Here is a 20,630-nt window from a genome sequence, read left to right as displayed (position 1 = left end):
CAGAATACTAGGTGTACCCTAGGTGTACTGTGACAGATTGTTTATGCTATAAGAATATATTTGTCATTTTAAATTATCCTGATTGACATGTTGCCTTTTGAGAGGACAAATTTAAGAATATATTTGCTTTTCTATCTATTTGGATGGATCAAAAGATGGCCACGCACATCAACGTGATCATACAGTTGATCATTCGATGAGACGAAAATGGACTCTTGAGAGTTGATTGGATGTGACGGAATTTCAATGATCACTTCTAATCGATCAAATGAATCTATCTGCGTGTGTGTCAATCATCTGATCATAATATAGATCTATTGAGTGATGATTTTTAATATGTTTCTGATAGGTGGTACTTCTAAAAGATACCATATGTGTTTCTGTTTCTGTTTTGATGCCGAATCGGTTGATTGGAATTGGTAGTAAATTTCAAATAGTGGTTTTAACCTATGGGATCCATTAACCGCTACTCTATAAAATCCTGTTGAATAGAAGAAATAGGGATGCTGTTGTCACCAGGACAGGAAGGCACAGACAGCAGTCTATAAATTTCCAAAAGTTTTAACCATTCCCCATTCTAATGTTATTTTAAATTTTTTTTTACTATGTGTTTGTTAGAGCTCCCAATGGGGACACCGACCCCAAGTAAAAGCCAGCCACAGGTTCTAATCCTTTCCCACTCTATCCCAAAGAAATAAACACTGGTGGCTGCGTTTGGTTTATATATCATTTTTTTTTTTAAGTAGTTATTTAAAGGAGAAGTATTGGGAGAGTAAAATGTACCCTTCCCAATACTTAGAGCCGACGTGTGACACTGCAGCTGTCACGCTTCGGCTCTACAGATTGAGAACTGAGCGATCACAAACTGTTCAGTTCCCGATCATCGCCCTGCAAAGAACTGTGACTTGCTCCTCCCTCTCTGTTCGTCCAGCGTTCATTGGAGGGACAGACAGGGGAGGGGGCGGGCACAGCTGGCTCTGGCTCTAGAGCGGCAGAGTCAGCTGTCAATCAGGCAGCGGGGTGGATCCCAACAGTATTGTTGGTATCTTTCCCAGCTGCAGCACGTCTCTGCGCTTTCGGAATATAGCGGACAATAGCCCACTATATACTGAGTTTGGGGTGCGAGGAGAACATAAGTAAATGTCCTTCTGTGACCCAGATGAGAACTATAACCTAAAAAAAGGTGTGACTTTAGTTCCCTTTTTAAAATCCTTTTTTTAAATCCATCACACTTATTTTTAAATGATCTCAAGGCATTGGACTAAGTGTGCCAGCACTGTGAGTCCATCATGTTCTATTGATTTGCACATTGCTGTAATCCTAAAACACTTACCAACTTTTTTGTTTTTATTTGTTCTGTTAAATACATCATTGAAGGTTTTATATCCTTTTTTTTTTTTTTTTTTCATTGCACTAAAATACCTGTTTGTGTCAGAAATCTTGTTAACTAATAACTTGCTGTGCTTTCTGCCTGTGCTGCAGTCTTATCAGCTGCATTGTCCGTTATTTGAGGACTACAGAACACCTCCCACTTAAAGCGGACCTTGACCCCCTTTTAATAAAAAATCACCGCAGCATGCAGCTCTGCATGCTGATATAAAATCATTGTGCATTCATTAGTTAAACAAACTTGTTTTTCATTTACTTATAAATAGAGTTAATCTACTTCCTGGTCCCGTTCTGGCACAAATGATGTAATGTGCCAAAGCATTGCATCCTGGGAAGGTTACATCAGCAGAGCATTGCTGGCAAATTCCATCTGTAATCTCATGACCTCTCAGGGAAAGGCATTTTCCTCCCCTGAGATTTGCATTGTCACATGTCCTGGTCACATGTGCCAGAGTTCCAGGAAGTAAAGTGAGATCTAGTAATCTGCCCTTAGTAAACATGGCCACTGTGAGAAGACTGGGGAAGAAAAGAGAAATAAGGAATGCAAAGAATACAAAGCCGGCGATTATCTAGAATTGTGTTTGTAGATTCTCATTACTAAACATTTCTAAAGGTTGTTTGTTGTTATTTTAAAGGTATGGGTAAAGGTCCGCTTTAGGCCCCGTTCCCACTGCGCGATATGCAAATCGCGCGTTTGTCGCGAGATTTGCAGCGCGATGTCGCGTTCAAGCTTGCATTGAGCAAGCTTGAATCGCGGCTAAATCCGCTCCAAAAAGGGTCCTGCTGTAGCGACACACGACTCGCGACAGCAGGACACTTTGCCCCATTGGATTGCATTGGAGCGCGATATCGCGCGGTAATTTGCCGCGATATCGCGGGAATTACCGCGCGATAAATCGCTCAATGTGAACGGGGTCTTAAGGGGGAGGCATTTGTAATCTCAACACACTTTCTTGTCCGAGAATGACAATGCTGCTTCCCCTATATACAGTCTGGTGGCATACATGTTGTCACCCTTAAGTCTGTGACACACTGCACGTGAAGCAGCGCGGAGCGGTGGCGCGCTGCATTCGCAAGCAGTGTGTCATGTAATTTTCTCCTCGGCACATCACCTTGCGAGAGCTCGCGTACCTGGGCGTGCCGAGATGAAAAATGTCATCTTCTGCCAATCGGTTCGCGCGTATAAACCCGTGCGTCAGCATGCGACGCCTGGCTGGTTACGCACGAGCCGATTGGCTGAAGGTGCAGTCAATCATCTGGCTGAACTCAGCTCACACACGACACGCAAAGCTCCGTGCCGGACAGCTTTGCTTCGCTCTGCGCGAGTTTGCGTGCAGTTTTTCACGGACTTTAGACAGGAAGTGCATTACAGGTTCGATTACCAGACGAAAAGAAGAATAATGCAGCCACTACTCCTGAAGACTGATGAGCTGCAATATTTTAAATGTTTGTTCTAGGGTCTCGATGTTTTAACACAGTTAGCCAAACTCCGGCCCTCCTAGCTGTGGTGAAACTACAAATCCCATCATGCACCTGCCTCTTGGAGTCATGCCTGTGGCAATGTTTAATGGGACTTAAGAGACAACAGCTGTAATGCCTCAGTACTTGTGATTGGCGCTGTCAGCTTCCTGGCGGGCTCGGCACGTGGAGCTGCGAACATGCCCGAGCCCATTACTAATGGCTACCCCACTTTAACATATTTTAGGTATTGGTGTAGCTAAAGGTTAGCAATGTCACTTTTTGGGTGCGCATAGCGGGGACATATGAATAAGACAATTGACTAGAATTACTACATTTTACCACACACACACTTTTTTGTTTTGTATGTGTTCACACTTCAATGTAGGAGTGTACTGAGAGAATGGTGGCATGCTACATTTTGTTACAGTGCACTGGATGGCACCACAGGGCACCGTAGTGCAGTACACCGCATGGTGTGTATTCTCTAAATAACGTTAGAATAAAAGTAAACTGTGCCTTGCCTTATAACAGCGCTAGACACCCTGCATCTCAGTGTCGGCTCTCTAGACACTAGCTGCATGGTAAAATTCTGCCTTTTATCGTGTGGTTAGTGTTAATAGGCCCAAAAATGTACTGAAAGAGAAAGATGTATATTTGAGGCAAATATGCTAACTAATCGATTTTGAAAATAATCGTTAGCTGCAGCTCTAAAAATCTGTTTATAATGACAGAAATTCAGAGCTGTCCTGTTTCTTGTGCACACTTCCTGCGTTTTCTTAAGTCGTCTAATTGGCCCTCCTAGTTGTTCTCTTGGAACTACACAATGAGTAGTCTCTATCTCTGGATTGTAGGATAGTGGGTGGGGCTGAGTAGAATGTACCGCACATGTCCTTTTTTGTTGTTTTTGCCCTGTCATGCACTTTTTAAGGATTTTCACATGTAACTTCAGGAGTGTTTAGTATCTGTTCCCTTTTCGCGATTATGTATGTATTTCTTTTCTCTAGCATTGCTGAAATCTACATCTGTATCATGCAGCCTTTGTTCCTTGATCAAGATAAATATTTCTTTTCTGCTTTTCAGCAATCCGCCGCTTAGTGAAGAAATGCTGCCCCCTGGAGAGTGGATGTGTCACCGCTGCTCCATACGCAGGAAGGTAACTTGCTTTTCACGTACTTACCATCTTCAGGTGATTGAGCGGTTTTGTAATGTGTTTGATATTTGCATAGCTTGGTGTGGCTGCTATAAGGAACTAGCTTGACATTCATGATCCCTAGTTCTCCCAAATGAAGCTGCACACACAGCTTGCTGTTAGTGAATGGGTATGGAATAAGAAACATGAGCAGACAGTACTGTTTTATAGACCTTGTGCTTTTTTCTTTTACTATATAGCATCTTGTATTTGGCTATAAAGTTTTATGACTTTTTGATGATGGTGTTTACACGTTAGTAATAAAAAGCTCCAAGTACATACAAGGGTAACATCTACCTGCCCAATATCTTTGATACTTGTGAGTGTACTGATTAACTCAAGTGTGGGCATTTTTTTAATCTGGGATTTTGGGAATACTCCTCTTTAGTATGGTGATACCTTGCCTACATTGTGTTCTGTTTTGCTGGGGGAGGCGACAACACCGCTCACCACACCTTAGCTGTCTTTTTTTTTCTTTCTGTATTCTGATCACTTCCTGAAATCCCTTTCCTGTGCCAATGGTTGTACTATTCTTGGCACTCTGTTAGGAGAGGGGACATGCCTTCTGAAATGGAGAACCTGTCCTGAAGCCTTGTGACAAGGATAGAAGAGAATGGCACAGGACAGTCTTCCTCGCTAGTGTGTAAATGCTCATGTGACGTAATGCCGACATGACTAAACCTGGGTACATACCGAGCGAATTCCTGCTGAATCGGACGAAATTCGCTTTGTTGGTGACTTTATTCCATGGGCAGAAATCAATCGTTAGACCGACTTTTGCCGAAGGAAAATCTTCGGCTGAATGGTGCTTGCAGGAGGAATCTTTTTTTTTTTTCCCTTCATTCAGCCCACAGATTGAGCACAGAAAATAGAACAGTGTATACTCGTGGCCTCCCGCCTGTCCCTCGTGGCCTCCCGCCTGTCCCTCGTGGCCTCCCACCTGTCCCTCGTGGCCTCCCACCTGTCCCTCGTGGCCTCCCACCTGTCCAGATACAAGAAATAATTTTAATCAAAACCGTATTTACATAAGGTCTTTATTGATAACAACTTAGAAGACCGACTTAAAATAACTTTAATGCATTCAACAAACAAATGTAGATAGTGAGTTTTAACATAACATCATTATACAATCATTATATGACAGTCCTGGTGTCCTGTGTGTGAGGGCACTACAATTGTCAGCGTCCTTGTCCATTAAACTTGTCAGTCCCAAGTACATACAGCTACACACTGGGACTTACTGGACTCGCCGAGACTAGAGGCAGAGGTGAGGAGGAAGGTGCAGGGTCCTCCAACGGTGGCCAGCTGAATTGCCTCTCTGAACAGAGTGTGTGCAGCCTGAGCACCGGTACAGGCTCATACACAGAGGGAGGAGGGGCATGAAGGGGTTAATGTACAGGTCACATACAGTGGGAGGATGGTGATGAAGGGGTTAATGCATAGATGTGCAGGCTAAGGGAGGTGAAAGGGTTAATATATATAGATGACTCTTCCATTCATTAGTTCCTGTTCTTTCCCCTGCCTCTGATGTAAGAGGAAGGGGAGGTCTTGGTAATGTAAACATTGCCATGTGATCGCTGTGATGACCAGTCACAATGATCATAGGAAACGGAGCCGGTCTCTCTGCAGATCGGCCCTGTGTGTGTTGTTAAGCTGCTGCAGCTCTCCTCTGTCTAATAACAGCAGAGAGCAACAGCTGGGGAGGGCAGAGCTAAATGTGTAAAAGAAAAAAGGCCCAGCGCCCAGAACTGCATGTCCTGGGCGAGGGCCGATACTATTCCATCATCCCTGCCTTTAGAAATGTTTAGTAATGGCAACTACACTGTTATGTAACCTTCCCAGGATGCATCTCTTGGGCTACATCCCTAATGCCGAATAGTACCAGAAAGTGGAAAAACAGTAATTGTAAGTAAAAGAAAAATGTTTATTTAACGAATGTAAGCTGACTTCATATCCGTATGCAGAGCTGCATTCTGATGTGATTTTTAGTAAAAGGAAGTAAAGGGCCGCTTTAAGACTATAATACTATGTAATCTCAATGCATGACTGACTGTGTGTGCCTTAAATGCCCAGAACCAGTATTTTTACATTTTGGGCTAGTGCTGGTTGGTTGGACCATTCATTTATCAGGTATTTAGATGGGAAAATTCACCAAGAGCGCCCATGATAGCGATGATGGCACTATAGGCATGGACATGCAATAGCTCTTTTTCTGCTAGTAATAAAAGATTTTTGTTTCTTTTTTGAGGGAAGAAACCTAGAGGTATAGGTAATACCCTTTTTAGTTTTGGATAATTTGTTTGGGGGGTTGTTATCACACATGCTTTTTCCTGGTTACCATTGTCACTGAAACTAAAAGTGTGAGGGGAAAATTCCAAAATTGTGAGTTGTCAATAGATTGGAAATGTTCTAACGGGGACTCTTGTTCTGGTGACAACTATCTGATGGCATTTCCTTTTTTGGAGAGATTTCACCTTCCGGTTGTCTACAGGACAGGAAGTGAAAGGAAATTTCCCCAAGGGGGACACTAATGGCAAAAAAAAAAACTGACCGTGCTTTTAACCATGTCTTACTCCATGGAAATGGGGGAATTTGGGCTTTATGCTTAAATATGGTTTCTTAGCTGTGATAGCCCTGCATTTCCATTTACATACCCCAGTACTGCTTATATTTTCATTTTGTCATGCCAAATTTTACACACATTTGCTGCCAATTTCTACTTAATTACTTGAATAAAATTGTATATTTTGTTTATTACAGTAAAGCACATCCTGCAATAGAGTATTTGTGAGCTATTCTGTCTATATGTACCTCTGTATAATCTATTGCTAGGTTAACAGACTTGCTATTGGCTTTCTTTCCCTGCAGAAACGCGAGCGTAAGAAGGAGCAGGGCCAGGTCAATGGCTTAATTGACAGGTATGGAAGGAGGACTGTGTCTCCCACCAATGACTTGGATTTTTCGGAACGAGCTGCCGGCAGCCTTCGAGCCCTTGCCCAAGCCAGGATGTTGGAAAGGAGAGTAAGCCGCCCAGGCACGCCTACTTCCAGTGCCAGTACAGACACTCCCAATTCTGAGCAAAACGACATGGATGAGGACATGATCGATGTGGATGATGAGCCTTCTGGAGAGTCTGAGGGTGGGCACTCGCAACTCAAGAGACCATTTCAACTGCTCATTGCAGCAGCCATGGAGCGGAATCCCACCCAGTTTCAGCTGCCCAATGAACTCACCTGCACCACAGCACTTCCAGGTCAGTGGCCATCATTCAACTGTATTCCAAGTGATACCTATTCTGTGAATTATTATTGATGTGTAGGTAGTCCAGCTTGTTAACAATCCCATTATGTAGAATAGAAGATGATCTTGTTGTACTCCTTACCGGAGATTTTAAGCCTGATGAAGGGATCCTGCGCGGACCCGAAATCGCTTGTTTTTCATTTGACAATTGTTCAATAAAATTAACTTCTGGTGATCCCACGAGGATATTTCGGTTTGCTGGTGACATTCTTTGAAACGATAATATGAATGTAGCATGAGGAACTTTGTTGTAAATGGGCCTGATAAGTCCTTCCTTGTGATTTGGGAGAAGAAGACTACGATAAATGTGACATAGAGTGGAGGAGGAAGAGAAGAACATTATAGTGTGGAGAGAGAGGAAGGAAGGAAGGGAAATGGATAGAATAGGTCAAATGGAAAAGGAAGTGAAAGATGGAATGGTGTGAAGGGGGGGAAGATAAATAGAGGTGGGGAAGGGAGCAAGGGAAAAGAGGGGGAAGAAGGAAATCTATTTATCCTGATTAGCAAAAAGAAATCTGCTTTGTTTGCTTGAAGCCCATTTCCAGGCAAACCAAAATAAACCAGATTTTTTTATGGTGATAATGTTACTTTGCATGTAAGATCCGTCAAGTAAATACCTCTCTCTCTTTCTCTCTCTCTCTCTCTCTATCTCTCTATCTCTATCCGTCTATCCATCCATCTAAATGTATTGCAAATGCTCTCATCCACAGGCACCAGCAAGCGAAGAAGAAAAGAGGAAATGACAGGGAAAAATATCAAGAAAGCACAGCACGAGTTGGATCACAATGGTCTGGTGCCATTACCCGTTAAAGTCTGCTTCACTTGTAGTAGGTATGTGCAGTAACAAAGTCTGTACTTAGATCTTGTGTTCTCTCATCTTCTTTGTATACATTAAAAAGGAAGTTAAATGCCAACACCAGTAGAATGAATCATCCACTAGCTACTTGTTGTTATGAGCAGTCTCACGAGAGACTTTTACAAAACTCCTGCTTTGTTCTTATCAGACCCTTTAGTAGTGGCTGACATGGGTGGGTGAACCTAGCAGGTTGTATCATTTTCAAATTGAGTGCAGGTTTTGTGGTTGCGCATATTGCAAATAGGTGAAAATGTTTTAGAGCGGCCACTTCTGAAATTACTTTTGACATTGCATGTGTATTCATATGCAACTAACGCCATTATTTGTTCACAGGAGCTGCCGTGTGGCTCCTTTGATCCAATGTGATTACTGCCCTCTCTTGTTTCATATGGACTGCTTGGACCCGCCACTCACTGCCATGCCAACCGGCCGTTGGATGTGTCCCAACCATATTGAACATGTTGTGGTAAGTTGCCTACTCTTTGTAACAATACATTGTCATTGTTGCAAGAACGATTTTCACAGATTTTGCGCTTTTCTGGACATAATGCTATATAAGAACGGATCTAACAATCTGAAATATTGCCGTAAAATAGAACATTGTGTACTTTTTCTAATGAAGCGTATCTAAAATATATAGTATAAGCAGTATTACAGAAAGAAGTATCTGCAGTAGACTCCTTCTGATGTTCCTTTGTCTTTTTTTACACCTTATTGTGCTTCTGTAGCTGAACCAGAAGAACATGACTTTGAGTAATCGGTGCCAGGTGTTTGACCAATTCCAGGATAGCATTTCACAGCATGCAGTAAAGCTGGACTTTCTGAGTCGTATCCACAAATTACATCCCCCAAACCGCCGGCTTTTGCCTTTGATTAGAAAAAACACAGTCAAGGTATGTACACTAGATTTGGAGTGTTCCTTTAAATATAAAAGTTTGGGTGTTTTTGGTTGTTGCATCAAATTGTAAATTAACATTTTCACCACAATATTTTTCTCCTCCTCCTTTCTGTACGATTGATTCAAAAGGTCGTTCTTTATTGTCTTTTTTTTTTATGCGAAGAAGTGTGGTTTTTTTTTTTGTGTGGTTTTTTTCAATGACTGTTAACATCACCGCTTAACACCTTAGGTACCAGAAGCAATCAAGGCACAGTATCAGACCCCTCCAGAGCTAATACCTCCTGCAGGTATACGTGACGGGGAGCTGATCTGTAACGGTGTACCCGATGAGTCCCAAAAACATCTACTGCACTCTGAGCACTTGGCTAACCAAACAGAGCAACAAGAGGTTTGTACATCCTTTTTTGACTGTTTTCATCAATCCCTGTCTATCGGTCTTCATGAAACATTGCTTAAGTGAAGTAAACTCAATCATAGAGTCTTTGGGGGCGGGGGGTATCTGCACTCCTGCCATCTTGTTGTAAAGGCCACGAAAGCTAGAGTTCCTCATTTTAGTTTTTTAGACTGATTGAAGTCTTATCTTTGCAGTCCTGATGTTACAGTCCAGAGCCTTGGTATACATCTTTTGACTTTTCGCCCTCACTGTATTTGTTACGGCCTGTGATTGTGTTAACACCTAATAAAGGCAAGATGTATTGTTGTAAGCAGTAAAGGGGAGGATTTCTTGGGGCTCTGCAGGATTCCTGGGGTTCCTAGCTGTACAGATTGGCTGCTTCTACCACCCTGCACTACTCCCAAAATGGACTGTTTTATGTGAAAGGTTCCATATTGTAGTTTTTGTTTTTTTGCTGCCTGTCTTCTTACAAGAAAAGCTTGATAGTTAACCCACTGTATGTGTCTTACCATTTTTTTAACCATTTTTAAGTTGTCACAGAAGTAGGCTGACATCCCTAGCCACCCCTTTAAAATGTTGGTTCCCTGGATTTGCATGGTGATGCTCAGCTTGAGTTGCATAATTTAAAATAAGTATGCAGGTCAGGATGTGATTTTTACTTCTTCCAGCTTAGCAAATAAAGTTAATAGACACTTAATCAGCATGACAGCTAGGCAGCTAGCATTTTCCAGATTTAGACTGCTATTGGCACTCATGAGGCTAGGTTCACACCTGCACTACAACGCACGACACCCGGGACGCACATCCCGGGTGTTGTGCGGTCCTGCACAATGCAGGCAGTGATTGCCGCGCGGCCCCATTGATTTCAGTGGGTTGACATCCGCACGGCAATCGCAAAAAAAGGTACAAGCACCTTTTTTTTTGCGATGCACGACGCGTGGCTGTTTTAGCCGCAATTGTGGTCGGAAGCACGGATGGAATCGCGGCGGGAACCCAGCACGGACGGAATCGCGCCGGGAACCCGTGCGATCTGCCCGGTGCGACTGGGGATGCCATTAGAAAATAATGGCACCCACAGCACGATCGGTTCAAACTTTGGCGACTCCTGACCGCACGGAATCGTGCACAATTGTCGCACGGTGAGGTGTCGCCTGGGTGTGAACCTAGCCTGACAGATTTTTCTTGTTGTGATAGTGAATAGCATATTTTATTCGTTGTACATTGCTCCTTTTTGGTACAGTTTGACAGCTTATACATTACACGTTGTCAGGCCAGGGTAGGGTAAGCACAGTGCTGTTTAATGGAGTAACTGGATAGGAAGTAAGCAGCGCTTTATTTAGGAAAAACTTTCATTCCTATGAACTTACATTTTTGGGGATATATTCATACCTTCTGTGCCATTCACCGGCAGGCTTATTTGGGAAGTAGTAGAGTAGTAGTAAACCAAGATCAGTGCATTTCACGAATGTGAATGCAGTAAACTGACATCTGATTGCTAGATGTCTGTTAAAATTGCATATTGCACAGCCTCGGGGAATCACGCTTTTTTTTTTTTTTTTTTTTCTCAGTTTGCCCAAAATTACTTTTATAAAATGTTTTCAGCCTGATGTTTGCTTTAGCTGCTGTAGGGATAGATGGATAAATTAAAAGCAATCTGTGAGAATAATATGGAGACTTCCATTGCTGACCACCTAGCATTTTGGCTGCAGTGCTAATTCTGTCTTCATCATTTTGAGTGGCTGAGCTGGAACAGGTATGCAGTTAAGGAACCCTCACTTTATAGGCTGCATATATGCCTTGGATCAGTGGCTTGTTATGTCAGCCTGCGTATTTTTCTAAGCATCAGTTTTTCCTTTAATGTGCAGTTGAGGAGCCACTGAGTTCAGTGTAGTAACCAGAGAACATATTGGTTTACAAGAGTAACACATGTGAGCACCAGCTGTAATGTTTTGGGCTTGTTGGCTAACTGGCTTCTGATATAATTTTTTTATTCATAGTTATTGTTGTTACTGCTAAGAGCCACAAGTTGTCTCATCCTCCATTAGCCAAACATTGTCTGTGATTCCTAAATAAATGGTGGGAGATGTATTCGTGGCTTTAATTCAAATGTTTTGGGTTTTGTTTTGAATCTTTAGTGGCTCCGTAGTGTGGTTGCACTTCAGTGCAGCATATTGAAATACTTGTCTGCTAAGCAGATGCCATCCTGGGGGTCAGATGACGTTGATTCGTTGGATATCAAACCAGTTATTTCACCTGATGGTTCCGTTTCCAACTCTCACCAGCACGATGATGGAAAGCCCCAGTGTCCTTCATCTTTAGGACCGTGTCCTAACAGTCAGGCTACAGCTTTGCAGGAAGACGGTGCTTTTGTGGCGAAATCGCGCCTTTCCACCAGTTGTGGCGCCTCCAATGGACCTTCCGCGTCAGAGTCTAAATCCAACGGGCCTCATGCTTTCAGTGTTAGCCCAAGTCCCACGGAACAATTGACTGATCACCAAAGGCTAACTGGAACTAGTGGTACTATTTCTGTACTTCCCCAGCGACCAACAAGGCCCAGATCAGGAACTCCGCCCACAGCAACTGTTCTCCCAAATCATGTGAAGACAGAGAGCACAACGGGGTCCGCACTCTGTGCTCAGAGACTTTCTGTGCCTCTTATGACGCCTCCCAATTCCTGTTCCAGTCAAGAGATTTCAAGCACTTTGTCACGAAAACATACCCAAATGCAACCTGGACCTTTGCTCGGTCAACATGACTCTAGACCTGTGGGGTCACCACTGTCTGGCACCAGGGCACTTACACCTCCACAGGCGGTCAGTATTGATCTCACATCTGCAGCTCCTGGTGCGTCCAGACTTTGTGCAGCAGCTCCAACTGCAGGTGAGTTTTATAGTGTGCACAAGCATTTAGTTATAAGAATCCTTAAGTGCGTAAATATGTTGAAAACATGTTAATGTTTTTTTTGTTTAGACCTAACATGAATTTTAGCGTCCTAAACCAGAATGGTGCTGGCAGAACGTCAACACAATAACCAAGGTCCCTCACATCTTACATACTATAGTGCTGAATTTGTACTCCATTTGTTTAAATTCATATGTAAAAGTTCTGCATAAGATCAGACACAGTCCATTGCAATCCATCAGAATTCAGCTAATATGGTTTTGGCACATTAAAATAAAAGCTGGTGTTCTTTTCACATTTTGGTGTGCTTGCTGCGGGCCATTTTACAGAAAATCTGTTGAGAACACAATTGAAATGCACATGACTCCTTTTAACTAGTGCGAAATGCTCCCAGATATTTTAGTGTGCACTGCAGTTGCCTTCACATGCAAGATTAACAGTAGAGTATATACAAAGATGCACCTATGTACTGGAATCGTATATGAACCTTTTTAAAATGTGAACACTGGCCTGTGAAAAATTTACTCCTTTGTACGGTAAAGCCTCCTGCGTTAAACCCAGGAAAAGTTATCTAGGAAGTAGAAACAACTTATGTTTGCCAGATCACCTTCTCCTGGGTTAAGACACATTTATATGCCTTGAAGTACCAGGCTAAACAATCCCAGTATGCAGAACTTTCTGGTTATGCACCTAGACGCTGCTAAACGTCTAGGTGTGCGCTCAGTCATAGCAAAGCATTGCATGATTTCAGGTGCATATTTAGAAATGCGCTCCAAATGCACCCTCTTCGGCGCTAGGCTTCGGGGCATTTTTACAAGTACTTGTCAAAATGCCCTGTATCGGGCCCGATTACGATGCTAGCATCGGTATCGGGACATCCCTACCCGGAAGCATATGTTTTAATTCATGTGTGTATGGGGACTTAAACTGCACAGCTAGTTGAAAAATGTCATCAGCACACCAAATTGATGATTACAGCAAAGTGTTCATTTATTGACGTATGCTGTCGCATTATGCAAGCGCTTTTGGGACCCGCAGGCTCCCCTTCATCGGGCTCAGTCATGTCTGAGCCTGATGAAGGGGACCCTGCATGGCCCCGAAAGCGCTTGTATAATGAGACAGTATACGTCAATAAATGAACACTTTGCTGTAATCATCGATTTGGTGTGCCGATGACATTTTTCAACTACTGTATGTACATGATGAGGCACCATCTGCAGTCATTTCAAGCACCCGCCTATGTATCCATATGGGAATCCCGGTAAGGAGTGCAGCAAGCATCTTGTTTCTTGTCAAACTGCAAAGCAGTGCTTTTGCTTATAATGTAGCCCTCCGCCGCATATATTTGCCGCCTTTTGCTCCATTCAGTCTCTGTGAGTAAATGAAGGTCATGTGTAAGCTATGACTCGGACAACTTGTAATTTATACAGGACTTTCCTTTGCTATAGACTCCTTGTGTAGCTCACTCCTGTGATGGACTACCATCTCACATTTTGTTTACTCGTTTGTACTGAGATTGTAGTCCATCACAGGAGTGAGTTTGGCGCGGTGGCTGCTTTACAACACACACAGGGACCATGGGGAACAAAAGTAGTCACCCTCCAGAAGGAAGGACAGTGTCACCACCAATTCAGAGATGATTTGAGGACCTACAGCCGAGTGATACACAAATAAGATACATTTTTATTAATAGTTAATGTACTTGAATACATTTTTGAGAACTAACTTTTGAGTTTAGTGTCACTTTAAGCTCTAAAGTATTTCATCTAAAGCAATATGCTTCTCTGCGCAGGTAAGCTTAGAATCTATGCTGGACTGATGCATACATCAGCTTTTACTTGAATAGAATATATTATCTGTTTATAAAATATCCTCATTAATTAGTCTTTTTCTTTTTTGTCACTTTAATGTCTTACATTTCTAGCATCTGTCATTGTTTACAAACTGTTAAATATTTTGGCATCAAAGTGATTGATGTACCCAAGTGAGCATGGGTACATCAATCACTTTGATATAGAAATAATAAAATGACAGATACTTTCTCATGGGGAATACACTAGGCAGTCGTTTCCCTTTGTCACAAGCCCCTGTGAACTTTCCAATGCAATATACGGAGATAATGTACTCCAAAGACAGAGGCTCAGCTCCCAGCAAATGGTTACTGAGAGTTAGGACTTATGTCTTAGAAGATCTAACCTTTCCCCACTCTATCCAAAAGGCCAACTAATAGTTAAAGCGTAATTCAATTGTTTATTGCAGCTTATCGTTCATTAGATGTGGTGGCTCCTTTATGTTCCCCTGGTGGTCCTACTAGGAAAATGCTCCTGTAAGAAGGTGACATCGCTCACTCACCCTACTTGTATCTATGGAGAAGCAGCATTGTCACCTTAGGCCGCTTGCTTAATTTGGACTACAAACACCTCCTCCTCTCCATTAGAGGGGAGTTATTTAATCAGCGTTTCTCAGCCTATTTTCAGTCATGGCACCCTTTTAAGAGTATGCATAATCTCAAGGCACCCCAACCTAAAATGTCACCCCATTCAAAATACCCAAAAAAGTGGGTTCCCACCTTCACATCAAAGTGGCCCCCTTCAAATCCCCATTCACATCAGAAGCCCCACTTTCATTTCAGAGTTCCCCCTTTACATTAGGAGCCCCCTTCACATCAGTCTTCTTTCCTCACTTCACATTACAGTGACACTACCACAAAATTTTGAGGCCCCATGAGGAGGCCAGGAGACATAACAGTGTTCCACGGCACCCTGGTTAAGCAAGGCTGTTGAAGATCACAAGATAGCCAGGAAAGATAATAACATTGTTTGATATATATCAGTACAGTACACAGGAAGTTACAAGGATGCTTGTGGTAGCATCTCCATAGAAATCCCAGGTCCATCCTACTGTGTCACTTAATGATTAGTCTCACTGACCAAAACTGAGTTGGGAGGGGACAGTGCTGAAGTTGATATTTAGAGATCGCCCTGTGTTTTGGGCTCCTGTTGCACACTGCTGGTTAAACACGGGGCATGTTTAGGTACCTGCTATTGAGGTTTAGTGCCAGTTTACAAACTTTACAATAAGTGCAGGTTTACTTAAAAGGAGAACTATGGGGTTAAGGCTTTTCCCCATAGTTCTCAGGGTAACGGGAGGAAACAAACTAGCGTCCTCCCGTCACCCTAGGCTCAGTATACCACGAGCTGTAGCTCGCGGTATACTGAGACGCTGAAGCAGATCCCGACAATTATGCGTGACTGACAGCTGGCTCTGCCTATCTAGAGGCAGAGCCAGCTGTACCCTCCCCCCGTCCGTTCCGCCAGTCAGCGCTGGAGGATTGGAGCGGGGAGGGGGGAATCCAGCCCCTCCCCTGTCACAGCAGAGAGCCGTGACAGGATCGAGAGGTGAGCGAACGCCGTTATGTGTTGGCTCACCTCCCGATTTACTGAGCCGACCTGTGACAGTCTCATTGTCACAGGTCGGCTAGAACTATGAGGTGAGTGAAAAGCACTCGCCTCGTAGTTCTCCTTTTAATATGCTGTCATAAGGAAGTACATGGGCTGCTATTCCTGGCCTCCTTTTTTAAAAATGCTTATTTCCTGCCTGTCAACTTAAAGTCTAACTAACTTTTACATTTGGATTGAGTGGTCAGAAGTTAGAACCTCTGAGGTTTTTGTTTTTTTTTGTTTTTTTTTTGTTTTTTTGGGATCTCTAATCAAAAAAGGCAATTTTTATTTTGTGCAGTTTTTAATACGTTACCTCCATTTTGATAGTCTAATACAACAGTTTGATTCAAGCTTTCAGTTTTAATTTTAAAATACACGATTGAGACAAAATGAAGAAAATCCACACATATTGTCAAGAAATGCTAAACTTTCCTGTGAGGTTTTTATTGGGGACTGTGTTTTCAGATGGCTCCAAAATTCTAAGGTTGCCACCGGAGCAGGAATAAAGGGCAAATCTTCCAATGGAGACACTTGTTTCTGTGGCTGGCTTATTAAAAAAAACCTGTCGGCAGTTTTAATTGCTCTCCTGCTTTACTGTCTGTCTAATTGTGGTGATGAGTGGGGATAACAAGTTGTTAATTGAGGTCCTGTGTGACTTTGCTTGCCTGCTTTATACATTCTTATTTAAAACAGCAGACTATCAAATCACTAATAATCTCATTACTATCTATAGATTTTTCTACAGTGCTTGAGATTTTTGCCTAAACACCTTCCAACAGTCTTTGTTTTAGTGATTTACTTCTAAATTTTAAATGCTGCCAACATGGCGGATCCTGACACGCACAAGAGCGGCCTTTGGTTTAGCATGGTTGGCTGTTGTGAACGAGCCATATTTTTGCTGTAATTTGGGACTTTTTCCTTGGAAGTGTGCACTGATGGCATGACCTGAAATAAATTGTAGTTTTAACCCAGGTCTATTCGATTAGATGGATGGATTTCTGATGCCAGTTCTCCATCCTCCTAGACAAATGTCCAGCAGCAATGTTCCTCTCTAAAATAGCCATTGACATATAAAGTAGTTATTCGTAGATCTTGGGTTAATTCCACTTGCCTTCTAGAGCAGATGTACTTTTCTTCAAGGCATACCTTCATTTAAATTGAGCCAAAACAGATCGTAGCCCCATGCTTTGGCAAACTCTTTACTGATACATGTATCTTCATGGTTTCCCTTAAAATAACTCCAAAACTAGAGTGGAGTCTGTCTTTTGGGGTATCTATGGTGCCAAATCCCCAGTGACAATGTTAAAAAAAATTTGTAGGGGGACTATCTCTTTAAGCCTATTGTTTTAATTTATCTTTTCACACAGTATAGTTGCATATCTGTCTCACAATATAACATGCTCATGATTTCTTTTTACAGATGGAAAAGTCCGGCCTAGTACTTTATTGCTGGATGGTGCTACAACCAGTCCTTCATCCTGCATGGTAAACTCTTCATCTATGATGGAACTTACAAATTCTTTAAGAACACTGATGGATGGGAACGGAGGTAGGTGACCTGACTTGTCGTGATTTCTTGGACAGTGTTTCATGTTGGCTCTGTATGTGTGAGTGCCATTTACAGGCCTGCATTTGACAAACGTCCTTAGATCGGCTGAGATCCTGTCATAAAGGTCCTTGTGCAGGTACTTCTGTTAATGACAACATTCTGGCCATATCCCTGTGCTTTTACGCAATGACACTGTCGGATGGGCTTCCGATGGTGCTAACGAGCTGCTGTGCTGACACATATTGCACAGGCATGTTTCTTGTCACCTTAAGGAAACCTACCCCGATAAATGAAACAATAGATAAAAAAAGAGTATATTATGACACAAGGAAATTTATACATAAACGAAATGTTTGCTACTAGGACTTCATGTACTTTGTGAATGATGTTACACAAGCAACCTCTATAACTTCCTTCTCTTTCATTGCTCTTTGTATAAAACGCCAAGCATTGCAGCCAGTCCTACAGTTTGTTCTGATCTAGGTTTTCATTTTCTTTAGTTTCTCAGTAGGTACACTTCATCTTTAGCTAACTCAAACTAGCATTTTGTTAGTTACCTTTTATATACATGTATGTAAAGTGTTTATTTTCTGTAACTTTAATGTTGCACTCACAAGTTGCCTATTAACATTGTAGAGATCCAGATAAACATGTTGGATGACAAACTGGTGAAGTTTTTAGCCATGCAAAGAATCCAGGAGATTTTCTCATCAAAAGACCATCCTGTATCAAGTGCCAGCCAATTGCAGCCAGCTCCTTCTCTTGGACATCAAGCGGAAGGTGGGAATTGTGTATTGCATTAAGTATGGTTGTTGATTGTTATGTTTTATCTAGGAGTTTTTCATGCAAAGCCCCAGTAGCTTCCAATAACCTAAGCAGCATTTAAAAATCTTCTGTCGGTCACCTGCGCCCCCACTGTAACCTGCTGGACAAACTCCCTATATTCTGCATAGCTCCTGTCCTGTTCAAGAATGAGCCAGCCGCACTTACGCTGTGCGCGCTCTTTCCCATTGCAGCTCAACTCTGGGGAGAGGACAGAGTACACTGTGTATGCGAGGAGCTCTGATCAAGAATGACGCATGCTCCTGTGATGCTAAGGTATGCGTCTAACTGCTGACTCCTCTTGGAAACAGGATACAGTTAAACAGGATATCGGTAGTTTTTTCTGACAGGTTTCGATGGGGGCGCAGACGGCCTAGAGGGATGACAGATGTATTGCCGAAGATTTTTTATAAGCTGCTTAGTTTATTGGTACTTACTGACTACCTTCTTGACTGCATAGGTCATTTTTTTTTTAAAGTGTAAACTAACCCTTTACCTCCATCTGTGCAGATTTGCTTTGACAGAGGAGTGATAAAGCCTGATTACTGCTCTACAACAAAGCAGTAAAGTATAATCACTATTCTATACAACAAAGCAGAAGTGCAGACTGCAATTATAAGAAGCATATATACAGTGGCTTGCAAAAGTATTCACCCCCTTGGCGTTTTTCCTATTTTGTTGCCTGGAATGAAAATGGATTTTATGGGGGTTTGTATCATATGATTTACACAACTTGCCTACCACTTTGAAGATGCAAAATCTCTTGGGGTACGTCTCTATAAGCTTGGCACATCTAGCCACTGGGATTTTTTACCATTCTTCAAGACAAAACTGCCCCAGCTTCTTCAAATTGGATGGGTTTCGCTGGTGTACAGCAATCATGCCACAGATTCTCAATTGGATTGAAGTCTGGGCTTTAACTAGGCCATGCCAAGACATTTAAATGTATCGCCTTAAACCACTTGAGTGTTGCTTTAGCAGTATGCTTAGGGTCATTGCTCTGCTGGAAGGTGAACCTTCGTCCCAGTCTCAAATCTCTGGCAGACTAAAACCGGTTTCCCTCAAGAATTTCCCTGTATTTAACTCCATCCATCATTCCTTCAATTCTGACCAGTTTGTCAGTCCCTGCCGATGAAAAACATCCCCACAGCATGATTCTGCCACAACCATGCTTCACTGTGGAGATGGTGTTCTTTGGGTGACAAGGTCTTGGGTTTGCACTAGACATAACGTTTTTTCCTGAAGGCCAAAAAGCTTAATTTTAGTCTCATCTGGCCAGAGTACCTTCTTCCATATGTTTGGTGAGTCTCCCACATGCCTTTTGGCAAACAGCAAATGTGTTTGCTTTATTTTTTTCTATAAGCAGTGGCTTTTTTCTGCTCTCTCTTCCATGAAGACCAGCTCTGTGGAGTGTACGGCTTACAGTGGTATTATGGACAGATACTCCGATCTCCGCTGTGGAGTTTTGCAGCTCCCTCAGGGTTATCGTTGGTCTCGTTGTTGCCTCTCTGATTAAAGCCCTCCTTGCCTGGTCCGTGAGATTTAGTGGGCGTCCCTCTCTTGGCAGGTTTGTTGTGGTGCCATATTCTTTCCATTTTTTTAATAATGGATTTAATGGTGCTCAATGGGATGTTCAAAGTTTTGGATAATTTTTTTTTTTTATAACCCAACTCTGATCTGTACTTCTCCACAACTTTGTCCCTGACCTGTTTGGAGAGGCTCTTTGGTCCTTATGTTGCTGCTTGCTTGGTGTTGCAGACTCTGGGGTCTTTCAGAATAGGTGTATACATACTGAGATCATGTGACACTTAGATTGCACACAGTTGGTCTTCAACTAATTATGTGACTTCTGAAGGTAATTGGATGCAGGAGATCTAATGTAGGGACTTCCTAGCAAAGGGGGTGAATATATATGCACGCCACAATTTTAAAAACATTTTTAAAACAAGTAAATTTTCTTGATTTCACCACCATTTTGGACTATTTTGTGTATGTCCATTACATGTAATCCAAATAAAAATCCATTTAATTCCAGGATCTAATGCAATAAAATAAGAAAAATGTCGGGGGGGGTGAATAATTTTGCAAGCCACTGTAGGTGCTTTTTGTATACCTAAATAATTTCACACTCTGACTCGTGTTTTCGCTAAGGCTGATTTGCAATGGGCTGTAGTCTTAACCATGGTTTGTTTTTGCCACCTTGGTGTAGTCTTCTTTTTTTTTTTTTTTTTTTTTTTACCCAAAGCGCTTGATTTTGTTTTTCCCCCTTGGTTGTTTTTTTTTTTTTTTTTTTTTTTTTTTTTTTACCCAAAGGCCCTGAGCTGTTTATTCCTTACCACTGTCCCTGGTCTCAGTATCTCCCTTCCTTTTGAACCCTCCATTGTCCCCTCGGGAACACACTGCTACATATGTAGAGAGGAGTTTCTCAGCC

At 42.4% G+C, this 20,630-nt stretch overlaps 1 protein-coding gene across 1 annotated transcript in view; it reads left to right on the top strand.

Moving 5' to 3' along the window:
* The window catches only part of PHF12 (PHD finger protein 12), a 63,234-nt gene that overhangs the window by 27,462 nt on the left and 15,142 nt on the right, over window positions 1-20,630 (top strand). The window contains exons 3-11 of the mRNA XM_018562041.1: window positions 3,931-4,003; window positions 6,908-7,292; window positions 8,050-8,170; window positions 8,529-8,661; window positions 8,924-9,088; window positions 9,323-9,481; window positions 11,623-12,367; window positions 17,249-17,377; window positions 18,014-18,157. Coding sequence (XP_018417543.1) covers window positions 3,931-4,003; window positions 6,908-7,292; window positions 8,050-8,170; window positions 8,529-8,661; window positions 8,924-9,088; window positions 9,323-9,481; window positions 11,623-12,367; window positions 17,249-17,377; window positions 18,014-18,157 — 2,054 coding nt within the window. The remainder of the gene's footprint in view (window positions 1-3,930; window positions 4,004-6,907; window positions 7,293-8,049; window positions 8,171-8,528; window positions 8,662-8,923; window positions 9,089-9,322; window positions 9,482-11,622; window positions 12,368-17,248; window positions 17,378-18,013; window positions 18,158-20,630) is intronic.

This window comes from Nanorana parkeri, unplaced genomic scaffold (genome assembly GCF_000935625.1).
Source record: "Nanorana parkeri isolate BGI_ZX_2015 unplaced genomic scaffold, ASM93562v1 scaffold557, whole genome shotgun sequence".
Classification (NCBI taxonomy): domain Eukaryota; kingdom Metazoa; phylum Chordata; class Amphibia; order Anura; family Dicroglossidae; genus Nanorana; species Nanorana parkeri.
Note: the sequence above shows the minus strand (reverse complement) of the source record. Positions and strands in the feature narration are given on the sequence as shown.